Here is a 22,259-nt window from a genome sequence, read left to right as displayed (position 1 = left end):
GTTTTATGGTTTGATTGGTATCTGAAAGTAGGTCAGTGCATCAAGAAAGGAAACAGGCACATTCATCCACAGTTTTGTGAAGTGAATGAGCAGAGGCGCAGCTCTCCATCAGGAAAGAATCTTTGAATATTATATATGGGAATGCTTAAAAGCGACACTTCGTGGGGCTATTCCGATAGGCATTCAGAAGGGGAATAGATGTTGTATTGTCTAGTTTTATTCCCATATTCTATAGGGTGATGTCTTTTTGATGCAGCAGTCATGAGCACTGTGCATTTAGTTGAATTGGATCTAAGTGGTGTGCACTGAAGTGGTAGTAAGTGGAGGAGGATCGCGGCTGGACACCGCTCACCAGCGGGCTTTCATCTGTTTCATCGCGCGCTCAGTGCAGATGTCAATGTGCATTCTTTAATGTTGATTTCAATGCTGAAGCCACAGGCTGTACATACATCTGCTCTTATTACTGGCTACATCCCAGGGCAAAGGTTTGTCGGATAGGAGTATGAAAAACACTTACTGGAATAATTCAGGATTACAAATTCACCACAAGGAAGTTAGATTGAATTAGAGAATTTAAGAAAAAAATACAAATAGATTGATTTCATGCATGCAAGACAAAGCAAGTGAGAAGCTCGAACAACTCGCCAAAAACGTGTCTTTGGGCAGAGGAACAATTGAGATGATGTTTTCATGTCAATGTTTATGCACTTTTAATCTGTTAATACATGGTGCACACATCCTATACTATTTGTGCATATAAATCCATTTCAATTACAAACACATTGCCTCAATAGGAATGTTTTACACCAAATTGGCAACCTGCACCTGACGCAAAATGGAGCCGGCCAGTCTGAGCTGTTCTTCTTCTTGTGGAGTCTTCCTCCTTCAATGCTGGATGATTAATGACGTCAAATTCCTTTCCTGACAATTTGCAATGGGAATATTTTGTGTGCATTAAGCATGGAGGTCTGTGACTGTCTGTCCTCTAACAACAAATCCTAGATACTGAGGAGGTAGCCCCCACACGTCCTCAGACAGTACCCTGAAAATGAGTTACACCCTTCCCCATGGCAGTCAAACTAACAGACCACTCCCCTCTACGATCCGGACAACCAGCAAAATCCCTCTTTGCACGCCGTCACTGAGGTGAACCATGAAGCCGTGGGTGTGCCGAGTATGCGTGCACACGGTGTCTTTGCGTGCAGTTCACAGCATGCAGTCCCTACCCACAGTGTGTTAATTCATCTTTATTTGGAGACTTCCCCACTCCCTGCTAGCATAATTGGCCTCTGATTTGATTTGTGTTGCTGTAACTAATGATTCGTGTTATCTTCTGGCACAGTTCTTTTAAAAATCTTCTGCTGCAAGTGGTGTTCTGTTCTTTTATATGGCACCTTGGGATTTAGGTTCTCGTAGAGTACATTGCTCTGCACAGTGACAGTGCTGCCTGGCATCGCCTGGTAGGATTACAGCACCCTGCCACAAAGTAGAATGACGCGGCTGCCTGGTGTGAAGCACGTAGGGCGGGGGATTTATTTCCAGGATCTATTGTTGTCAATGACAGTGGGATTCAGACCCCGACAGACAACAAAAGGTCGAATCCCTTTCATTCTTCTGAGGTCTGTACATTGGGTGCCCTTAAATTGGGTAATAATAACAACTTTTATCATAGCGCTTAGAAGCAGAAGGAATCCGCCATTAAGTGCTACAAACAAATGCAAATTATTATTATTTTCCTGAGACTCATGAATATTTAACTGCTTGCATTCTAAGGCTTGTGTCAAACATCAGGAGCCGGCAGGGTTTGGAGATGCCATGTTTGCATGGGTAGACTGATTAGCCCCTCCCCCCATTCCAACCTTTCCATTGGAAAGTGGATGCTCAGATGGTGAATGAGACCAACGAGGTGCAAACGTCGCTCAATGTGGTGAACTTGGGCCAGTTACCCATCCTTGAAATATACCCCCTAAAAATCAGTGTCAACATTAGGCTCCCATTGATGGTATGAGCCTGGATATGGCAAATTATGTGGCACCAAAAAAATGTGTTTAATTATTATTGCCTTATTTCTTTATTTATTGCGCAAATAGTTAAAAACAAACTTTAGGCAATTCCTCAACATAACATTATCAGAAAAGAAATGTCCTAAAATCAATAAAACAACATTTCCTAGAACCAACAAACAGTATTAAAAGAAAAAAAACGAAAAAGTATTTCATTCAAACAAGTATTGCAATGCGCAACGAAATTGCATGTGCGTTTAAAGTCCAAAACTGAAAAGAATACACAGCCAGACATTCATCAGATGAATTTTGGAAACATGTCCACTCTTAAAGACGGTAAGGATATACAAAAGGTGACCAGGTGACAAAATGTTTTCACTTCAGCTTTACAGTACCTACACACACGATCGCCTCTAGGTTCATTCCTCCTCGCCCCCATTACTTCTCTAGTTGCACACAGGTTCATGCCGAATCTTAAGAAGGCACATCTAAAGGTCCTAGAGGGATTTTTCCATAGGCAAGAAGGCAAGAGATTACATGCTTTTATATCCAGACGGAAGTGGTAATAAAGCCGATACTGGATCATACGTGATCTATTCTCAATCCAATCATGCTCGTACATATTTTGTTTCACACTAGTAGGAGAAGCTAACAACTTCCTCTCACAGGAGTCCACTGATGTAAGAATTTCCCTTCAATTAAAGGTCCACCCCCTACAGCTTTACAAGCACCAATCTTACTTAGATAAGAGACCATCCTGAATATTGTCAACATCCTGAATATTGTCGCGACTAGAGGTGCCAGCACTTTATAGTACAGTTGCGTACATTTCCAGGATCTACAAGCTTCGAGAGATAGAATCTCTAACTCATGGCATATAATACAAATAGGCACGCACCGCGGCAGGCCCAAAACCCCAAACCAAATAAGTGATTCAATTTGATCCCATTTCATATCCGCCAAGCAAGTCTCGGCCCGTACATTATCTTGGGTAGTATTTTGTCTGTATAATCAAATCAGATGTGTGAGCGAGAATTGACCATATCTGCGATCGAAAATTCTCGTTTGGGCAACTACAACCTTTACCCCAGTGCGCCACTCATTAAAGACTTCCATCTTAGCCAGGGAAGACTGAAACAATACCCCTAAGTATCTAACATTCTTAACAATCTCAATGGTTCTTTTATTTAAATGAAAACTGAACTTAGTGCGATTTCCACCTCTGGATCGGACCGATCTCATGATTAGAATTTCTGTTTTCTCCATGGTTACAGTTAGATCCAGGGCTAACAATTATGTATCAATGTCCCCCAAAGCCCACTGCAGGCCAACTGCAGCTTTGTCACAAACCATATGACTTTGATTTAGGGGAATACCAACACTAGTTCCACCCAATTGGTGCAAAATGTTGTTACACTGGTTGGTTACTGAAAGCATTGTTTTTTCATTGAAAAGTGAACGCAAGCGTGATATTAAATTTCATATAATCCTTTTCATGATGCAATGTAGAACTCATTTCATAAAAATAAGCCAGAGTCTGTGCACAGAATTATTATTAGATCAGCAAAACAACTCTGAGTACCTGAAAGTTGCGTTATGATGATCTATATTTTGAAATCAGAAACATACTATGTTCGTTCTAAATTCCCATAGTATTGTGGGCTCCGTCCACGCCAGCAGTTAAGTGTTAACAGAAGGAAGGCCTTTGAATTTCTCTCTCACATAATTAGTTCCAGGGATCTCCTTATCTGCTCCTCAAAAGCTGCAACCCCACCAGAATTTCAGAATAACCATTAACTATGCAAATAGCCCCTATTGAGATTCACAGTAGTCACATGTAATTTATCGGGATATCCTGAAAGCCTAGTGGATTTTTCTCTCAAGAGTTGGACCCGAGTTAGTCACATCAATCCGAAGTATGGCCCTGTTTTAAAAAAGGTTCCAGATGAAGGTTGGGCAAACACGCCCATGAGCCAGCCATTGATCAGGTGTGCCGTTCCGGTGACTGCTGTGGATTGCTCCCCTGCTGCGGCCAGCTAGGCCTGCATGTATAGACTTGAGGGAAAGAGTGCTGCCAGCAGGGATTGTCTGACTCTAAGACATCACTGCTGCTTGCAGGGTTTGTTTAATCTGTGCCCGGTCCACGCTACAAGCTACCTGTGATTTCCCAGACAAGGAAAGGCCATTTGGGACATCCAACCTTAAAATATGATCTGATCAAATTTCTCAAAAACAGAACTTCTTCAGGGAATAAATAGTTCCCCCATGGATACTCCAGAGCAGCTGCCCAACACCAGTCAAATATTAGCAACAGCTACCAAGGTTTCTCCCTGTCACACCATTTCTATGCAGACCTTTGGACCTGCACTGTTAATGACACAACACTTTGGTGGCGGAATTAATTTAGCTTTGGTGAGGTTCATTTTGGCCTTGACACACCCTTACTAATATGTGTCTCTCTTAAAATGCATTAACTGTGTTTTCCCACTGACATATACACAGTTATACATAAGCAAGAGGTCTTGCCTCTAAATATGTACCATGTGACAGTCTGGGACGCTGCCAATAGCTGGGCATTGGTAAAGAGGGAATAATTATAATGCATGACCGTGTTGTCCATAGCCCAGCTGCCTCTCAGTGACAGAAGGTAGACCAACCTGGTTTCCTAAAGCTATTAGAGGTGCTAAATTGACTCCTTTCAAGAAAGATGTGAATGGTAAAGCATGATTTTGCAAGGAAGAAACAGCTCCAGTGCTGTCTGCACATAATGGACACAAGGTTTCTAACATAGAGGTCGGGAGATGCATGTGAACTTGGGGTGGGCTTCAATGGGGTGCTTTATGGCCTAGAAACAAATTAGTCTTAGTAGGCACCAACATGGACCCACTTCAGGGATGTCTTGCACCAGGGCGAGCAGTACTTCAGAAGACCACAAAGGATCCTGAGTCAAGCAACTGGGCTGGATGTTAAGGTCAGAATAGTTAATGTACAATAAAGGGGCCAGCTCGGGGCAAATATGGGAATGCCTGGTTAGGAGATGGTTATGAGGACATTACATAGGCAGGAGCCATTCAAATAGAACAGGCGTCAAGGAAGAAGAAGCAGGTGACATGGGGGACAAAGAGAGTAGACATGTCAGATAGGCTTATAAGCAGCAACAACAATACATTGAGATGTCACAGTAAGCTACTGTCCAGAGCAGGTCACAGAGTCAGACCAAGAATCAAAGGTAATTTGAGCCCTGAAGCAAGCATGGTCCAATATGAGCAGTCAAGCATCAGGACTCTTAGCGGCTATTGAGTAGGAACCTACACATATGGTCAAGGAAGTATATAGCAGACAACATGTTCTTTCTTGAGGTATAAACCGCTGTTCCTCTGGGAATGTCCCTCATCCATGTTAACTGTAACTTCTACGAAATATTGTTCTCGAAGGTTCAATCAGTCTTCTGTTAGCTGTTAGCACCCTCATGGTGCACCACAACCAATTATATTGCTCAGAATATATGTTGTATCGGATGCTATACAAGCATTGCACCTCTACCAACCACTCCCCAGAAGCTTCACTTTAAAACAAATAGATGCAAAATTAAACTCTTTCACCTGCCATGTCACCGGTCTACTTTCCACTGAACCATTACCTCCACATATGTGGCTGTCGTGAAAAAAAGCTCTTTTTAATGATTCATTTGCTTTATTCATGGCAGGTACCTGTTTTGTAGTTGTTTTATGTTGTATTAGTAAAGAGGTTTGCGCTTCCCAACTGGATCAGATTACCAAAACAAAACTCCACGAGCTAATGGCGATAATGGATGCCTCATTGGGCCGACCTGGCTTGTACCAGCTCTGTGCAAATCCTCTTTAAGTGCATTTGCTGGAATTGGTTCCTTAGCTAGGGCTGGTGGGTCAGTGACAACCAGATGCTCCATTGAGGTATTTATTATCACTTATTTAGCAGCGTGCTCCTCTGTGCCAGCCAATCAGTGTATTCGAAATGCACTCTGTATATGTCAGTAGATGCCATGTGCTGCGCTGGCTTAGGAAGTGATTCATGGAAATGTGTGCAGAAATCCTGCAGGGGCAGCGCGCCGAGGACACTGTGCGTGCCTGCGCGCAGAATGAAAAATGCATGCCCCGTTAATTAATGGAATTTATTGCGCAAAGTAACCGTAATCGCAAGTCGTGGCCGGAACGCCCCTGAAACGTGCACAAGCAAACCAGAAACAGCCAGAACAGCTACCTTTGCACGCTCCCCCGGGAGCGAGTATGTGCAACCTCAAAACAGTACGTGGGGTCCCCCGCAAGCAGGCCTTTGTGCCAGTATGGAAACAGATAGGGGGGGGTCAAACTCTTTTGAGCAGCCCCCCCCACTGTTTCTATTTCAGCCATCTTACTCTCACTTTTTTCACTTTTCAGTGAATGGGTTTTCGCTCTATGTGCACCCATTACATGACACTATTATAACAATTAAAAAATGATGATACTACCTCAGCCCTAGGGTCACAAAAGATGGACATTTACAACAATCTTGTACATTCAAGCGACCCACCACCCACACCACCACACACGAATGATGTGGTGAACCACTAAGGAATGTTCTATATGCATATGAGTTAAGGAGGAAGACAGTGCCTGGGGGAAGCGGTAGAGGGGGTTATCCTCCATGAGGTTGTAAAGCTCTCTGGGGATCACAGCGCAGCCAGGGGCCTTTGGCAGATAAACCACATATGTTAAATTGTGTGGCCAGCAGAAGTCAAAGAAGTTCACCCTCAGGCGCCTGCTGATGGTGGAGTCGCTGAAAGAATCAGCGCTCACTGGAGATCTTTCTCTGCATGGGGTGAGGGTGCTTCACTGCACAAGCGGCATGGGGTCACTTAGGGAGATTCGTGATGAAACAGGGAGCTCTATGTATATTCTACTATCTAATTATGATATTTAGAACATGCATATAACATTAAATGATGTGGGCCACCTAACGTATGCCTCATTAGGGATTTACATGTTGATAACTGGAAAGCCTTTACATCGCCTGTATACCGAAACAGAGAGTGAATCAGACGGAAAGAAGGAACTCAAGAAGATTGAAAATAAAATAAAGAATACGTGTGTATAATTGAGGCATTGTGGCCCACAGAAACTTTCCAGTAATTCAGTCTGAGAATGTTCTACTCAATCAGCACTCATCGTAAGCACAGTTCCTTTAGTTGCTATTGTATGAAAGGGTTGGGCAAAGAACTGTAGCCATTGTGTAGAAAAGAAAAAAAAACGTTTAGTTGCATCGTGTTCATCTTAGACAGTCCTTGTAAGAAAAGTAGTCAAGGTTTGGCTACTTTGTCTGCAGGTTTTAAGGCAGTATAGTCCTATATAAGAAGATATGCAACCACACTGCGCAATCACAAAGGTAATTTGTATTAAAAAAGCTGAGATGAATATAGCCTAAAATGGCTGACTGCCAACTCTTCCGAACACAAGTAGATCCTGATGCTATGGCATTCTTCTGATGCTATGGCATTCTTCGAGACAAATCTGGTGGAATGGACTTTGGATCAAGACCTGAACCTAGCCAATATTCCATCACTCGATGGACCAAAGAGAATGCATTTCAGTTCTTAAGATCCCAGATCATAGCTATCTGGAATCGAAAAATTACCAGTGCCATCAGTGAAAGGACATTCATTAAAATGTAGATTTCACATTATAAATTGATGGTTCAGAAAGTAAAGGCAACATGGCGGAACTTCCTTACCTAGATTGAGAGGCCCATTGAAATGCACATCACTACTCTAGGAAACATATTTGCAGGATAATTCATGGAATAAATGTGTGCCGAAAAGGGGAGCGCAAGCGTGAAAATCTCAGCGCAGGCGTGCCAAAGCCGCGCACGCAGAAAATGTGGGCGTTACGGTGGAAGTATGGGAGGTAAATGCTCGCAACGCCCACATGCGTGCTAACAACACGTATTCATGGACATCGAACAGGGGAAACCCGTGCGCCAAAAAAGACACGCTAATCCGGAAACATGTACGCCAGCAGGAAGTAGGCGTAAACGGCCCCGCGCAGCATACAAGTGCACGCAAACAACAAACAAGCACACACGCTACAATGAATATACTGTTCCTCGCAGCCGTGTTCGTGGGACACCGCAGGAGGAGGATAGCCAGGCCCCGCATTTGGGATGCCTGATGACCAGATCTATGGGAGGTACAGGGTTCCACCACTAATAATCCCAGAACTGTTCAGGGAGTGGGAGGATGACCTCACATCACCCATCCTGTGCTCCCATGCACTGAGCCCCTTCGAAAAGTTGCTCAATGTACTGCACTTCTTGACAACTGAGTCATTTCAGTAGACAAGTGCTACAGTTGGGGTGTCTCACAGGCCACGCAGTCACGCTGCCTACACTAGGTGTTGGCGATCATGACTGCACGCCCCTCAGTCCGCAGGCACATATACATGCCCAGAACACCTGCAGAAAGGCAGGCCGTCGTCCAGGACTTTTACGGGGTGGCACACTTCCCCAAAGTGCTAGGTGCCATTGATTGCACCCATGTGGCTCTACGTCCTCCCAGGGCCACTGAGCACATCTATCGAAACCGCAAGCACTGGCATTCCATCAATGTGCAGGTTGTATGTGATGAAAAGGGAATCATCACCTCAGTATATGCCAACTATCCGGGGTCCAGCCATGATAGTTTCATATTCCGAATGTCACCCGTAAACCGGGACCTGGAAGCTGGGAGGCATGGCGACACATGGCTAATTGGTGAGTATAAATGCCTCTGCACATGCATGCATGTCAGACACTGAGAAATGGGAAAGCCCCACTAATGACAACCATTATCACCTCCCCAGGGGACACAGTGTCTACGCTCTGAGCACCTACACGATGACGCCAATACGGAACCCCACAACACCACCCGAGGTAAGATACAACACAACCCATATTGCAACCCGGGGCATAGTGGAGCACACATTTCTGAGTGCTGAAGTCACGCTTTCGCTCCCTTGACTGTTGTGGTTAGCAGCTGGTATATGTGCCCCCAGTAGTGTTCAGGATCATAGCGGCAGCATGTGTCCTGCACAGCGTTAAAACCCGGCGGGGCGTGCCGGTGGACATGGTGGTGCACCCACATCCCCAACCACATGCACGGCCGCTGCGCATTGGAGGTGAAAGGGCACATGGTGAGGGAGCCCGTACCCAGCTTGTCGAAGATTTCTTCACCTAAAATTCCACCCCTGTGGAGTGCACACAGGCCTGGCACATACCAGCTGACAATTTATGATGATGACAAAAGGGACAGTCAACTATCACAACCATACCACCCTGAGATTGTTTACCTGGAAGTGCTACATTGTGTGCATCCTTAGCTACTTAAACACACCCAATGCTGTGTCAATAAAAGGCACACATTCATGCAGCATGAAGGACTACCCCTTGCAAAACACTACAATCAAATAGTGGCATGTCACCCAACCCCTCCCTAACCCCATCTCAGCTACCCAACACACCATGGCATGGCATGCGATGTGAAAGCAACCAAATGAATGCACATCACATGACACAAGTGTCACAAAGTGTACCGTCCCAAATGGAAACAGGCCACGGACAATTGCCTCTCACTAATAAAAAAAAAGCACACATGAACAAATACTTACCAGCAAGACAAAACATCAGTACAGGATCCAACAGTGGCAACATGTGACAGTAAAAAATGAAAGTAGTTCAAGTGTCACAACCTGACAAAGGCAGCACATTGACCCCTTTCAACTGCAGTGTGTTGCTGGTAGGCAAATGTGGCAGTGTACGGCATACAACATGAACTGCATCTGCAATGGAGACGGGCTCGTTAAGACATGAAGAAGCTACATGTATATATGCAAAAAGTCCTGTATGTAAAACCATATACAAATCCACCATGCAGTGGAGAGTTGAACAACAATCCCCACTAGGGATGTATACACAGTTTGGACTACAGACTGCCCACACAACTTATGGGAGCCCAATACCTCTGTGTAAGTTACTGTTACTTGGTCGCACCCTTTGCGAGCCCATGGAAAGGGGAAGCAGGAGGGGTGTGTGTGTCAGGAACCCAAGTTTCTAACCTAAAGACAGGACAAGCCTGCATGGGCCCAGATGGAAAATACAAAGTGGATGCCTACGTGAGCCACACAAAGCAACACACTGTAACATGAATTCACAATCTGAAAGAAAATGGTTATGAACAAAAAAGTAAATGCAAATTAAATAAAGAAAAAGAAAAAGTAAATGTAAAGTAAACCAAATAAATCAAATATGAAAAGTAAAAATCAGAATCCAAATGAAATAAAAATAAATGTATGACAACTAAAATAACAAATTTAAAATTAAAATATAATGGACATAATAAATAGAAAAAAGAAGATGAAATAAAGATAACAAATGAATCAAATACCAATTCAATTTTGCAATTTGGAATGAAATATGAAAAAACCAAAAGAAAAAATAAATCAAAATCAAAATCAAAAATGGCCATGTGTGGACCAGGGAGGGGCACCCAGGTGGGAGGAGGTACAGGGTGCACCCCAACACCCACATGCGTGGATGTTGAGAAAAACAAACTTAATAAACCCTCCATGGGCTCATGGCCTGCACGGCTACCCTACAGTGGGAGAACTGCCGTCATTGTCATCACCCTCTGGTGGTACATCAGAAGGTGCGCGTGATATGGGAGGTAGACCACACCCTGGCATGCTCCTCCATGGCAGCAAGCATGCAGGTCTGAAAGGTTTGGTTCTGCAGGATGATGGCACGGAGGTCCCCATGCAGCACCTCACGGGTAGCACGTATTTCTGCCTGCAAGGCCTCACGTGATGCCCAGATCTCCTCACGGGTTGCCTGGAGCTCAGCTGAGAGTGTGGGTGTTAGCTGCTCCAGCTGCTGTTCTGACCTTGTACTCTGGGACACCTCAAGTTCACCCAGAGTATCTCTGAGGGACCTGTGTTCTAACCTCAGGGCACCCCTGTGGGCCTGTGACTCTGCAGATATGGCTGTGCGCAGAGTCTCCAGTCCAGCCCGTCGGTCCCTGTTGGTTGCCAACATGTGCTCCCTGTGTGAGCGGCACATGGACTCTGTTGCCTGCTGCTGGAGCTCCACCTGACTTTCAGGGGGGAGAATGGAAGTGGCCACCCTATCCACGGCCTGAGCCATCATCTCACATGATGCCCCCTGTTGTGCTGAAATAGTGTACATGGAGTTCTCCCACACAGTATTGCCTGGTGGCGCATGGCCAACACGTTGGAGGGCACCACACCTGTTTGGGGCAAGGTGATGTGCACCTTGCTGTGCTGGCAGTGCTTGAGGCTGCAGGACTGCATTCCTCCTTTGATCTGCTGGCCCAGGAACAGGAGCAAATATTGTGGAGTGTGACCCTGCATCCGTAACCGCCACAGGCTGACTTTCCAACACTGAATGCCCCATAGAGGGGTCTACCCTCAGTGCAGGTGGGTTGGACAGAACAGCACCCCTGCCAGAAACACTCACCTGCGACGGGACATATGTCTCAATGTCAGATTCAGCACCAGATTCATAGAGGTCTCCGGAGGTGTACCCAGAGACACCCGTGGACAGGATGGTCTGTAGGAGTAATGGATTTTCACCCACCACCACCCCACATCCTCCACTGGTGCCTGGTTGTGGCTGTGATTACTCCTGCCTCTGAGCCATCTCCTCCTCCTCAACAGCATCTAGTGCCTCATCACCTGCAAAAAAAATAAAAGAAAAGTAATGAAAACAGGCATGAGCAGCATAGCCCACACACATAGGCATGACGAGGTAGACATTGAATACATAAATGACACATGTCACACATGACAATAACTTTGGCATGCATGCACTGGCAATGAAGTGGAAGGGGAGCCAAAAAGCAGACACTGAGGACTCCAACATGGAAAAGCAACACATGTGCTTCATGCTGCAGCAAAGCCAGTGTTCACTAATGCAGTGATGGGAGGCACATGGATACATCAATGGTTGGTCACTTGGACATGACAGAAGGCAATTGTCATGTTGAACATTCAAAAAGGGCCCCGAAGTGATTGTGTGCAGGGCATGTGTAGGTGCACAATACTTAATCAGCCTGATTGATGAAATCATTCCCATAATAAGTAAAGAAATGTGGGGTGTAATCCATGTCTGAAGTATGTTAAATTTGGGGCACAACGGCACAAAATTGTGTGTTAAACATGCAAAGGATTCAATCAATCAGGCAGAATGAACAGTAAAACAGTATGAACAATGTTGTGGCATGATGGCAGTTTATGGGCAAGTGCAGTAATCATGTGGAAATTGTTAACTGCGGCCAGAAGGGATACTGTAAAACCCAAACCCAAGGCCAGGGGATGTATTCGAGGCACCACTTGGCTGACCCATAGCAGTCATGACTACACAGCCTCACCTGGCATTCAATCAGAACACATCACCCGAGCAACATACACATGGTTTGCACACACATGCATGGCTACTCACCGGACATTGCCTCAAGATCTGGTAGGTCTCCCACGCCTTGGATCTGATTCTCTGTGATGAAGCCTCCAGCAATAGACTCATGTTCTGTGAGCACTTCCTCCTCTGGTGGAGACCCACTGCCAGTCACCAGAGTAGAGGCATGATTGGAAGCTAGCTTGTTCTTTGCTCTGCGTTTGAGGTCATTCCACCGCTTAGAGCAATCATCAGCTGTGCGCTTCACAAATCCAAGGGAACTAATCTGGTCTGCGATGCACTGCCAGTGGGCCCTACGGTGACCAGTCGTAGTCTTGCACCCTGCAGTCACCAGAATTTGGCAGCCATGGGCCGACACGTAGCCCACAAGTGCGTGTAGTTCCACATCATTGAAATTACGCTTCCTTGACGTGCCGGAGGGGGGAGCCGTGTCTGGGGTCCCAGCCTGTACCGCAAGAGCACTCTTCTTCCTCTTGAGAGGTGGTGCAGACCCTGAGTGGCTTACGCCGCTCTGGTTGGTAGGAGCTGAAGCGTAGGTGGACTGGGCACTGGAAGTAGCCAAAAGCACGATGATCAAAGGTCTCACTGCAGGCATTGGCTGCCGGGTGATGTTGGCAGGACCAACCTCGGTATGATGGACTTGGACCAACACTGTCCCGGCTGGGTGACTCAGTGCTGGGTGTATTGAGCTGCAGCTGCCCCTGCAGCCCCCTCACCCTGGCTACTTGGGGCAGCAGATGACATTGCTGCCCCAGATCCACGTGGCCTGGTGACAGCAACTTTCACCACCACACGTGGCTTTGATTTGGTGACACAGAAGTCAGCTTGGGAGTCATCCTGTGCAGGTCCCGTCGACAATATGGGCTGGGTTAAGAAGGCCTGAGCTGGGATGGTACCAGCTGCATCTCCCCGACCCATTGGGGGGGCATAGGTGTCCCTGATTGGTCCTCCACACGCTGGCCTCTTGGGCCACCCTGCACATCCTGGCCAAGTCCCCTACCACGGACACCTCTTGTAGGTCGGCCACCTTTGCCTCCCTTACCACTTGGTCACCTTCCAACCATGGCACTGATGTTCTTGTGCGAATGGGAGGTGAAATAAACAATTGTCCTGTGCAATTGGGGTGAAAGGGGCAGGGTACTAGATGGAATACGTACCCTAGCTCTAGCAAGGCTGTCTGTGACCCCTAGGGGAAGATGACGGGTCACGCAACTCTCAGGCACCCCAAAAACAAAATTGTATGTGCACATGACCCCTGGTAGCCCACGTGTGTGGAATAAAGAACCTGCACTATGCTGTGGCACCCAGAAACACAAAACTGAGCGTACGCGTGGTACACGCAGGCTACAATGACCTCTGAATGGGAACGCGACACACGTGAGCAACCACAGTTGAAAAATACATGCGTGACTCACAGTCTGCCTGGAAAAAGAACGTGAAAAACACACATGTGTGCGCGTTGGCAACACCCCCGCCAAAAGCAGAATTGAACACTGTCTGAGTATACAAGGAGTACGAACTGGAACCGTTGTGAAGTAATCGCGTGTGAACCGACAAGAAGTACAAGAATCACCCGCTCGCTCTCCACAAAAAGCACGTACAAGAAAATGGCATCCTACGCGTACCTTTTAACCCAGCCCACACGTGCAACGTCACTTACGCATGTACGCGCTAAGGGCCTTTCCTCCAATTACATGCAGTGACACCCGGACGTGCAGTTTTTGCACGTGTACAATAAACATGCACCTGCGTGGAGGGAAATGCCCACGTGCATTACATCACAGACGCGCTTACGCGCTAAGGGCCTTTCCTTGAATTACACGCTGACGTGCAGTTTTTTCACGTTCCAAATCACTCCGTATCAAGCTGGCCACGCGACAACACATGGAAGACCACGCTCCTGCCCAGAAGGCCATTTTCCTGCCCCCCAGAGCCCCGAGCACACGCCCACCTGCCATCTGCTGCTGCCTGCCTGCCTGCTGGCCATGTGCCCTGCTATTTGGTGTCTGCATGTCAGCAGTCTGCAGGGGTCCAGTTGCTGTGACCACCCCTGCTGGAACAGAATACACCCGACTGGTATTCCATCGCTCCACAGCCCAGCCCCAGAACCCAGTTGCCCACCCACACCTGCCTCGGGGGTTGCCATGTCTGACACAACACCATCTGGCACCAGTGGCAACCCCCCAGCAGAGAGGCAGAGGGCTGCCAGCTTCACTGCCAATGAAGTTGGCATCCTGATGGAGCAAGTCCTGGGGCATTATGATGCCCTCTTTGGAAGTTCATGCGCCGACAATGAAGGACGGAAGAGGATCTGGAAGGACATCGTGGCTGCCATCCAAATGTAGGGGGTGGCATCCCGCGACATGCAACGCGTCTGGAAGCGCTGTGAGGATTTCAGGTCCAGGACCCTCAGCAAGGCCCGGCGCCTTTTGAAGGCAAAGCATGCAGAGGGGTGCCGTGTCCGCCTTACCAACATCCAGATGACGGTCCTGGAACGCATACACCCAGCACTCCACCTCCAGGTCCTTCAGAGGCAGACCCGTCCGGAGTCGAGCAGTAAGTTTCCATGCGTACTGATTGGATGCAGTGCATGTTGAGGTGTGCCAGGAGGTTGCAGGTTGGACATATGTCTTGAAAGGCCCTTGTATGGATGTGTATGTACAGGGACATCAGCCTGCCGCATGTGAGTCCAGTCATGTGTGAGGCACATCAATAGTGTATGTGTTCAAATGCATGGTGCCCAAATGCATGTGTGGGTGCACACATGTTTAGATTTCTGTGTATGTACTGTGGCATGGTTGTGGTGTGACACAGGGATGCTGGTTCAACCTTCATGTATGCGCACAATGTACGTGTGTGTGTGTATTTGACATGTGTGCCACTGTAATACACCATGGATGTATGTGACACCGACATGTAGGAGGCTGATTGGCAGATGTGACATGGATGCCGATGATTTCACTGCGACAGGTGGTGGAGATGTACAGATGCATGTATGTTTGGTGGCGTGTGTGCATGTGTTCACCACTCCCCGTGTCGCATGTGACGTCAGGCTAACCTTCGGATGCTCATGCTGTTGTATGTGTATGGATGGTGCTGCTTGCTGCAACATTCCTGTTAATTTGCGCATGTGTGTGGGTTCAAATGATATGTGTGTTGGGGAATGTGATGCCATGTGTGAAGTTTGACACTGCCACTCATGTGCAACTGTCATGTGTGTATCAGACCATTGTACAGTGCCCTGATGCCTGTGTTATATCTCTCCCTATCTGCAGCATCAACTGATGAAGAGGGCGGAGACGGTGCTGTGGAGCACAGGATCCCACCGCCAGCCGGAGATGCAAGGCCCAGCTCCCCTCCCATGTTGTCATCTCGCCGGGGAGTGAGGAGTCTGCTGCCACGTCCGCGGCTGCAGCTGCTGAGGGTAAGTCCAAGAGGCGGAGGCGGAGGTCGGAGGTGGACTCCTCGGCAGCAAAAGGGGCAGCTGAGACCCCACAAGGGCCTATGGAGGAAGATGGCACGGAGTCATCCAGGTTGGTGGGGGGTTTGGTTGAGGAGGAGGCTGTGGAAAGCCCACGCTTGGGGTCTTGAGGGGAGGATTCCACTGGTGCTAGTGGTGCAGTCCAGGGGCAGGGATAGGAGGCAGCAGAGGCGGCTGTGAAGGTGCCTGTGTGTAATCCTGTCCAGGATCCTGTGACTGCATCATCCCGCACAAGCAGGGATGCCTTCGTCCAGACCCGTTTTCAGGGAGGGGATGCGCAAACAACAACTGGCCTTCCTCTCCCTGCAGACGTGGCAATCCGGGACCGTGTTGAGCCTGTCCTGGCTGGGGTGGCGTTGCGTCAACATGGCATTCGGGATGACGTGCAGGGTTCTCGTGAGGACACTGCACGTTATTTCGGATGCCTTGTTGACTACGTCGACCTACTAGGATGGGTCACCATTGCTGGGTTTGTCTGTGTGCTGGACCTTCTACCAACCCCCTCCTCAACTGAACCCCCTATGCGCCAGTCGTCCTCCGTGCCATCTTCCTGGCCAAGTATCACCTGGTCACGCTGTGGAGCTGCCCCTGATCCAGCGGCCAGGCTGGTGGAGGACACATCCCTGCCACAGTCGGGAGTCGGAGGTCCAGCAGGGGTGGCCACCACATCAATTGGTCCCCAGCAGGAGGAGGACGTGCAGGCATCAACATGCAGGGCACATGCATGGCAGCAGAAGGCTCAAGGTGGGAGCGATGATGGCTCGGGGCCATCAACATCAGAGGGGCAGGCATCGGCCGGAGGGCAGGAGGACCCTGGATTGGGAATGTCTTCCGTGTGGCAGTGGTTATGCCGGCAAATAGATGCGGAGCGGCGGCGGGCGGAAGAGGCACGTCTCACTATGGTCAGGGCGGAGAACTCCATGCGCAGGGTGTTGAAGCAGGCTGAGTGCCTCAAGGAAATTCGCAGGGAGTTGGAGGTGGACATGGCTTTATCCCTGTGAGACCTCGGGCCAGGGAAGAGGCCTGCCTCCGGGACGTTGAAGAGGAGTTCGATGATAACCTGGCCCGGGACATCAACAAGTGAGCCGTTGGACTTGCCCGCCGCCTTTGTAAATAGTTCTGTAGGTGTAAGTTTCCTTTTTTTTTTTTTCCATGGACTATGCACTGCCTTTCTGTATATAGTTATTTATTAGGTAGGCTATTTGGTAGGTTTGCTTTGGATTGTTGGGCTCATGGATCCTGGATTTTTACATTGTATATAGTTCTGGACTGGATTTGACTTCATTGATTTTTTTTTACCATGGAGCAATGGTTTTCTTATTTTTTAAACTTTGGATTTGGTTTAAGCTTTGGAGCCATTTTAATTTGGATTTAATTGGATTCAGCATTCACATTTTTTCATTCATTTTGGACATCCAGGCTTTTGTTTATTATTTATTTTCTTGCGTGATTTTTTTTAATTCCCTCAATTTTGTATATAATACATTTTTATTTCATACTTCATTTGCGTGGTATTCTCTCATTGGTTTCGTGCATGTCACGATGTGGGTTTTCTCATTCACGTGCCCCCATTGTGTGTGTCTGATGGACATGTATTGATGTGCATGCTTGTCATTTGAGATCTATCATGACATGGGGATTTCAATATGGAGAGGATGGAATGCTTGGTTGGGTGTTTGGACTGGGGTGGCATGGGGTGGGATTTGGGTGGCCATAAGGGCCATGAGTGTGGATCGTGATGACGTGTTGGGTGGGGGGACATGAGTTGGGGCCTGCTGGCAGGTGCCCGTCACTGGGGGTGGGGGACATGAGTCGGGGCTTGCTGGCAGGTGCCCGTCAATACGGGTGGGGGGACATGAGTCTGGGCCTGCTGGCAGATGCCCGTCACTGGGGGTGGGGTGATGGGACATGAGTCGGAGCCTGCTGGCAGGTGCCCGTCAATGGTGGGTGGGTGGATGGGTGGGGGGACATGATTCAGGGCCTGCTGGCAGGTGCCCGTCAATGGTGGGTAGGTGGGGGACATGAGTTGGGGCTCACAAGTGCGCTCACAAGTGCATGGTGTCATGTGGGCTGCCTGCAGAGCATGGTGAGGGTTGTAGGGTAGTCCCCTGCGGTGTGAGCTGCCTCAGGGCATGGGGAGGGGGGTAACGGCACACCCGGGAGGGCCCACGATGCCAAATTGCGTGTAAAACTTCCTGCGCACCCCCGAAATACACGTACCCCGCTCACCCAAGGTCTGTCGCGTGTGAAACTCCACGTGTCTCCCCGAAATATACGAAATACACGTACCCCGCTCTCGCCAGGACTATCGCGTGTGAAACTTCCCGCATACCCCCCCAAATACACGTACCCCACTTGTCCAAGGCCTATCACGTGTGAAACTCCCCGCGTACCCCCCAAATACAAGTACCCCGCTCGCACAAGACCTATCGCATGTGAAACTCCCCACGTACCCCTATATACACATATCCCGCTCTCGCCTGGAGTATCGCGTGTGAAACTTCCCGCGTACCCCCCAAATACACGTACCCCGCTCTCGCCTGGAGTATCACATGTGAAACTTCCCACGCACCACCGAAATACACGTACCCCGCCCGCACAAGGCCTATCACGTGTAAAACTTCCCGGAAACCCCCGAAATACACGTTCCCCACTCGCCCAAGGCCTATCGCGTAAGAAACTTCCTGCGCACCCCCGAAATACACGCAGGCACCCCATCCACCCTGGGCATGCCCCACAGGCATCCCACTCACCCTCTCCATGACCCGCAGGCAGCCCATCCACACTGGGCATGCCCCACAGGCAGCCCACGCCACAGGGGGGTGCTTTTTCCATGCAATGTACGTGGCGCGAGCGGGATACGTGTATTCCGAGGGGTGCGCCAGTACATTTTCACGCTTTTGGCTGCTGTGAGCCGATTACGTGTAGTATTTTCACGCGATTACAGTGCACCGGCCCTGTAAGCTGGTGCAGGGTTAGCGTGGCCCTTTGCGCTGCATTGGGGATTAAAATGCCTTTTCCTTGTGCAAGTGGTGTTATTTGGGGTGTAACTGGTGCTTGTGGATGTTCTCTGCGCCAGCGCTCAAAATGGCTTGGAAATTCCATTAATACGCAGTGTGCCAGAATGCTGTTTAGCGCACACGGCAGGCGCACGCTGGCACGCGCTCCCTCTCTGCGCTGCTCGCGTGTGCTGCCACAGCGCTGAAATATATGAATTACCCCCTTAATTTCATCCTTAACGATTTTTCAGTTGGTAACGAGATTGAAAGTGGTATTCAAGTGTGCTTTGTGTTGATTGCGCTAACAGCAATGAATGTTGCCTTAAGTGTAAACCCCACACGTTGTGCTTTGTTCATTCTAACGCTGCTGCTTATTTCTTGCAGTGCTGCATATGATGCTGTCCTGGACAGAAATGTGGCCATTAAGAAGCTTAGCAGACCGTTCCAGAATCAAACGCATGCCAAGCGGGCATACAGGGAGCTGGTTCTCATGAAGTGCGTGAATCACAAAAATGTAAGTCAAGGATTTAACCGAAAATAAAATGGCGCCCGCACTGTGTTAAACTTGTATTGCCATTCTCATGCTGCTAGCTTTATTACTGGCTGCACACAGTGCCTGAAATATCTATGTGGGATAAGAAGCACAGCTGCTGTCTAGAAATGGCTGCCGTTTCCATTTTACTGCGTAATTGCAGGTACAATGGTTCAGTAACGCACCATTCACCGATAGATGAGGCTTAAATCATGCCATTTGCAGAAGGCCCAACGTGCTTAGTACCTGCAAATTTAAAAGTATACATATCAACAGAGCGTTTGTGGGTTGATCCTAAAATGTTGATTGTGCTTTGGAAGGTCCTGGGAGTTGTTTAGCATTAATGTTAAACCGTTTTCATGACTGGCCACCTATAAGATGAAACTATTCCATCACAGTATTGCTAGGAGGGAGATGAGATTTGAGGAGGGACACACAGCTTGTGGGTGTTGTTTGATTATTTACCCACCCATTGACTGTTGGTGGCCATACGAATCCTACGATCATTCTCACCGCTTCCTGCCCACCCGCTCTCAAAAACACATCCCCCTTATATCTCTTTAAGCTATCTTTATCAAGCAGTAACATAAGACGTGGTGCTGTATGTGCCTGTCAATATTATTTCAAAACAGTGCTTTGAGAGCTAATGGTTTAATCGTAGCAGTAAATGTGCTACCGTTGTGTAATACACGTGTCTTAACCTAGTGTCCATTTGGCCGCTTGATTTATAAGCAAAATCAGGTGTGTGCATGGGTTGCTGTGCTAGATACCTCTCTATGGAGAAAGTCAGCATAGAACAGAAGATGGAATGTTCTTCGGGGCTGACACGCTGACACCTCTGAACTAACAGGAGCCAGGTATGGGGCCCTTGCTCTGGCTCTGGGGTGGTGGGATGGCTGGTATGGGGCTTACAATCTTGATGGTGGGAGGTAGGATGCCAGGAATAGGACTTGCACACTGGATGGTGGGGGGCAGAATGTCAGCTATTGGGTTTGTTCTCTAGGTGGTGGGGGCAGGGTGGCAGGTATGGGGCATGTGCTCTGGGTGGTGGGGTGGCAGAATGCCATGTATGGGGCTGGTTTACTGGGTGCTGGAGTGGGCACAATTTCAGGAATGGGGCTTGCAATCTTCAAGGTGCGGGCAAGATGCCATTAATAGAGCTTGTTTTCTGGGTGGTGAGCAGGATACCAGGTATGGGACTTGCAGTCATGCTGGTGGGGGGCAGAATGCTAGGTATAGAGCTTGTTTTCCGGGTGGTGGGCAAGATGCCACATATGGGACTTGGTGGTGGGGACAGATTCCAGGTTTCCAGCTTGTTTTCAGGGTGGTGGGCAGACAAGATGCTGGATATGGAGCTTGTGCTCTGGGTGGTGGAGGGGCAGGATGAAAGGTATGGGGCTTGTGCTCTTGGTTGTGGCGGGGACAAAATGCCAGGTATGGGGCTTGCAATCTTGGTGCTGAGGGCAGGATAGCAGGTATAGAGCATGATTTCTGGGTAGTGGGCACACAGGATGCCGGGTAGGGAGCTTGTGCTGTGGTGTGGGGAGGGGCAGGATGCGAGGTATGGAGCTTGTACTCAGAATGGTGAGGAAAAGCAAGCTAAGTATAGGGCTTGACATCTTGGTGTTGGAGGCATGATGCCCAGTATAGGGCTTGTGCACTGGCTGGTGGGGGGCCAGGATGCCAGTTATGGGGCTTGTGCTCTGGGTGGTGTGGGCTAGATGCCAGGTATGGGGCCTGTGCTCTGGGTGGTGCAGGACAAGATGCCAGGTATGAGGCATGCGATCTTGGTGTTGGGGGACAGGATGCTAGGTATACAGCTTTTACTCTGGGTTGTGGGGGACAAGATCACAGGTATGGAGCTTGCAATCCTGTTTGGCAGGATGCCAGGTGTAGGGCTTGTGATCTAGGTCTTGGTGGCGTTGGGTCATTTGAGTTTGGACCTGTGGTGCTCTACCTTACATATGGTGACTCTACCAAACATGGCATGATTGGGGCATTTGAAGCTGCACTTGGCATAATATTGCAGCTGTGCAAGGCTATACATCACATATGTCAACTGACCAGGCATATGATGGCATTATTAGTGGATTTGCACTTACATCAGAAAATGTCATATTGGGGCAAGGTTGGACAAGGATGGCTTGACATTGATGGAACTGCCATTATGTTGACTCTTATTAAGTTGAGTTCTTTGGAACTGGCAAGGCTATGCTTAACTGGCAGCCTGGCCCATTGCTCTGAACATTGCAGTTGTCAAGAGAACAATGGTGTATTTAAACATGTCCCCTGGCAGATTAGCAAGTCCATGTAATAGAGCAAAACGATTCACCCTGAATTGACAGCACCCTGCATCATTTGGCCAACACTAGTGTATACTTTGAAGTAACCTGGCATTTTGGTGGTAACATCTTGCAACTAATTCTGTTATATTCTGGCACCAAACTCCGTGTTGTGCACTGCATGATATCCTGGCACAATATTCAAACTGGTGTCATTTATACTGACCCAGGATGCATAATTGGCATTGTGCTTAAAGTTGATCCCCTGCCATTAGAAGTATTCAAATATTTATTTTATCTTACAGTATTGCTTGTAAATGCCTTTTCATCTAACTTTCCACAAACATTGTGCTGTAGAAATGCAACATTTTTACCTCCCCGGGTTCACTTTGGGCTCCTCCGCCCATGTCAATTTAAGACAAACATTCACATCGTCCATTTTTAGGTGCCCCCCCCCTACTTTTTCCTGTGGCCCCTTCCGTGCCC

General features: G+C 48.3%; 1 protein-coding gene across 15 annotated transcripts in view; it reads left to right on the top strand.

Annotated features, from left to right (window-relative positions):
* MAPK10 (mitogen-activated protein kinase 10) overlaps nucleotides 1-22,259 on the top strand; it is a 928,972-nt gene that overhangs the window by 530,291 nt on the left and 376,422 nt on the right. For all 15 annotated transcript variants that reach the window (XM_069630429.1, XM_069630427.1, XM_069630418.1 and 12 more), the window contains exon 5: nucleotides 19,344-19,473. In XM_069630429.1, coding sequence (XP_069486530.1) covers nucleotides 19,344-19,473 — 130 coding nt within the window. The remainder of the gene's footprint in view (nucleotides 1-19,343; nucleotides 19,474-22,259) is intronic.

Source organism: Ambystoma mexicanum, chromosome 6q, assembly GCF_040938575.1.
Source record: "Ambystoma mexicanum isolate Mex_15411 chromosome 6q, UKY_AmexF1_1, whole genome shotgun sequence".
NCBI classification, from domain to species: Eukaryota; Metazoa; Chordata; class Amphibia; order Caudata; family Ambystomatidae; genus Ambystoma; species Ambystoma mexicanum.
The sequence above is the reverse complement of the archived record's forward strand: the minus strand, read 5'-3'. Positions and strand labels throughout refer to the sequence as shown.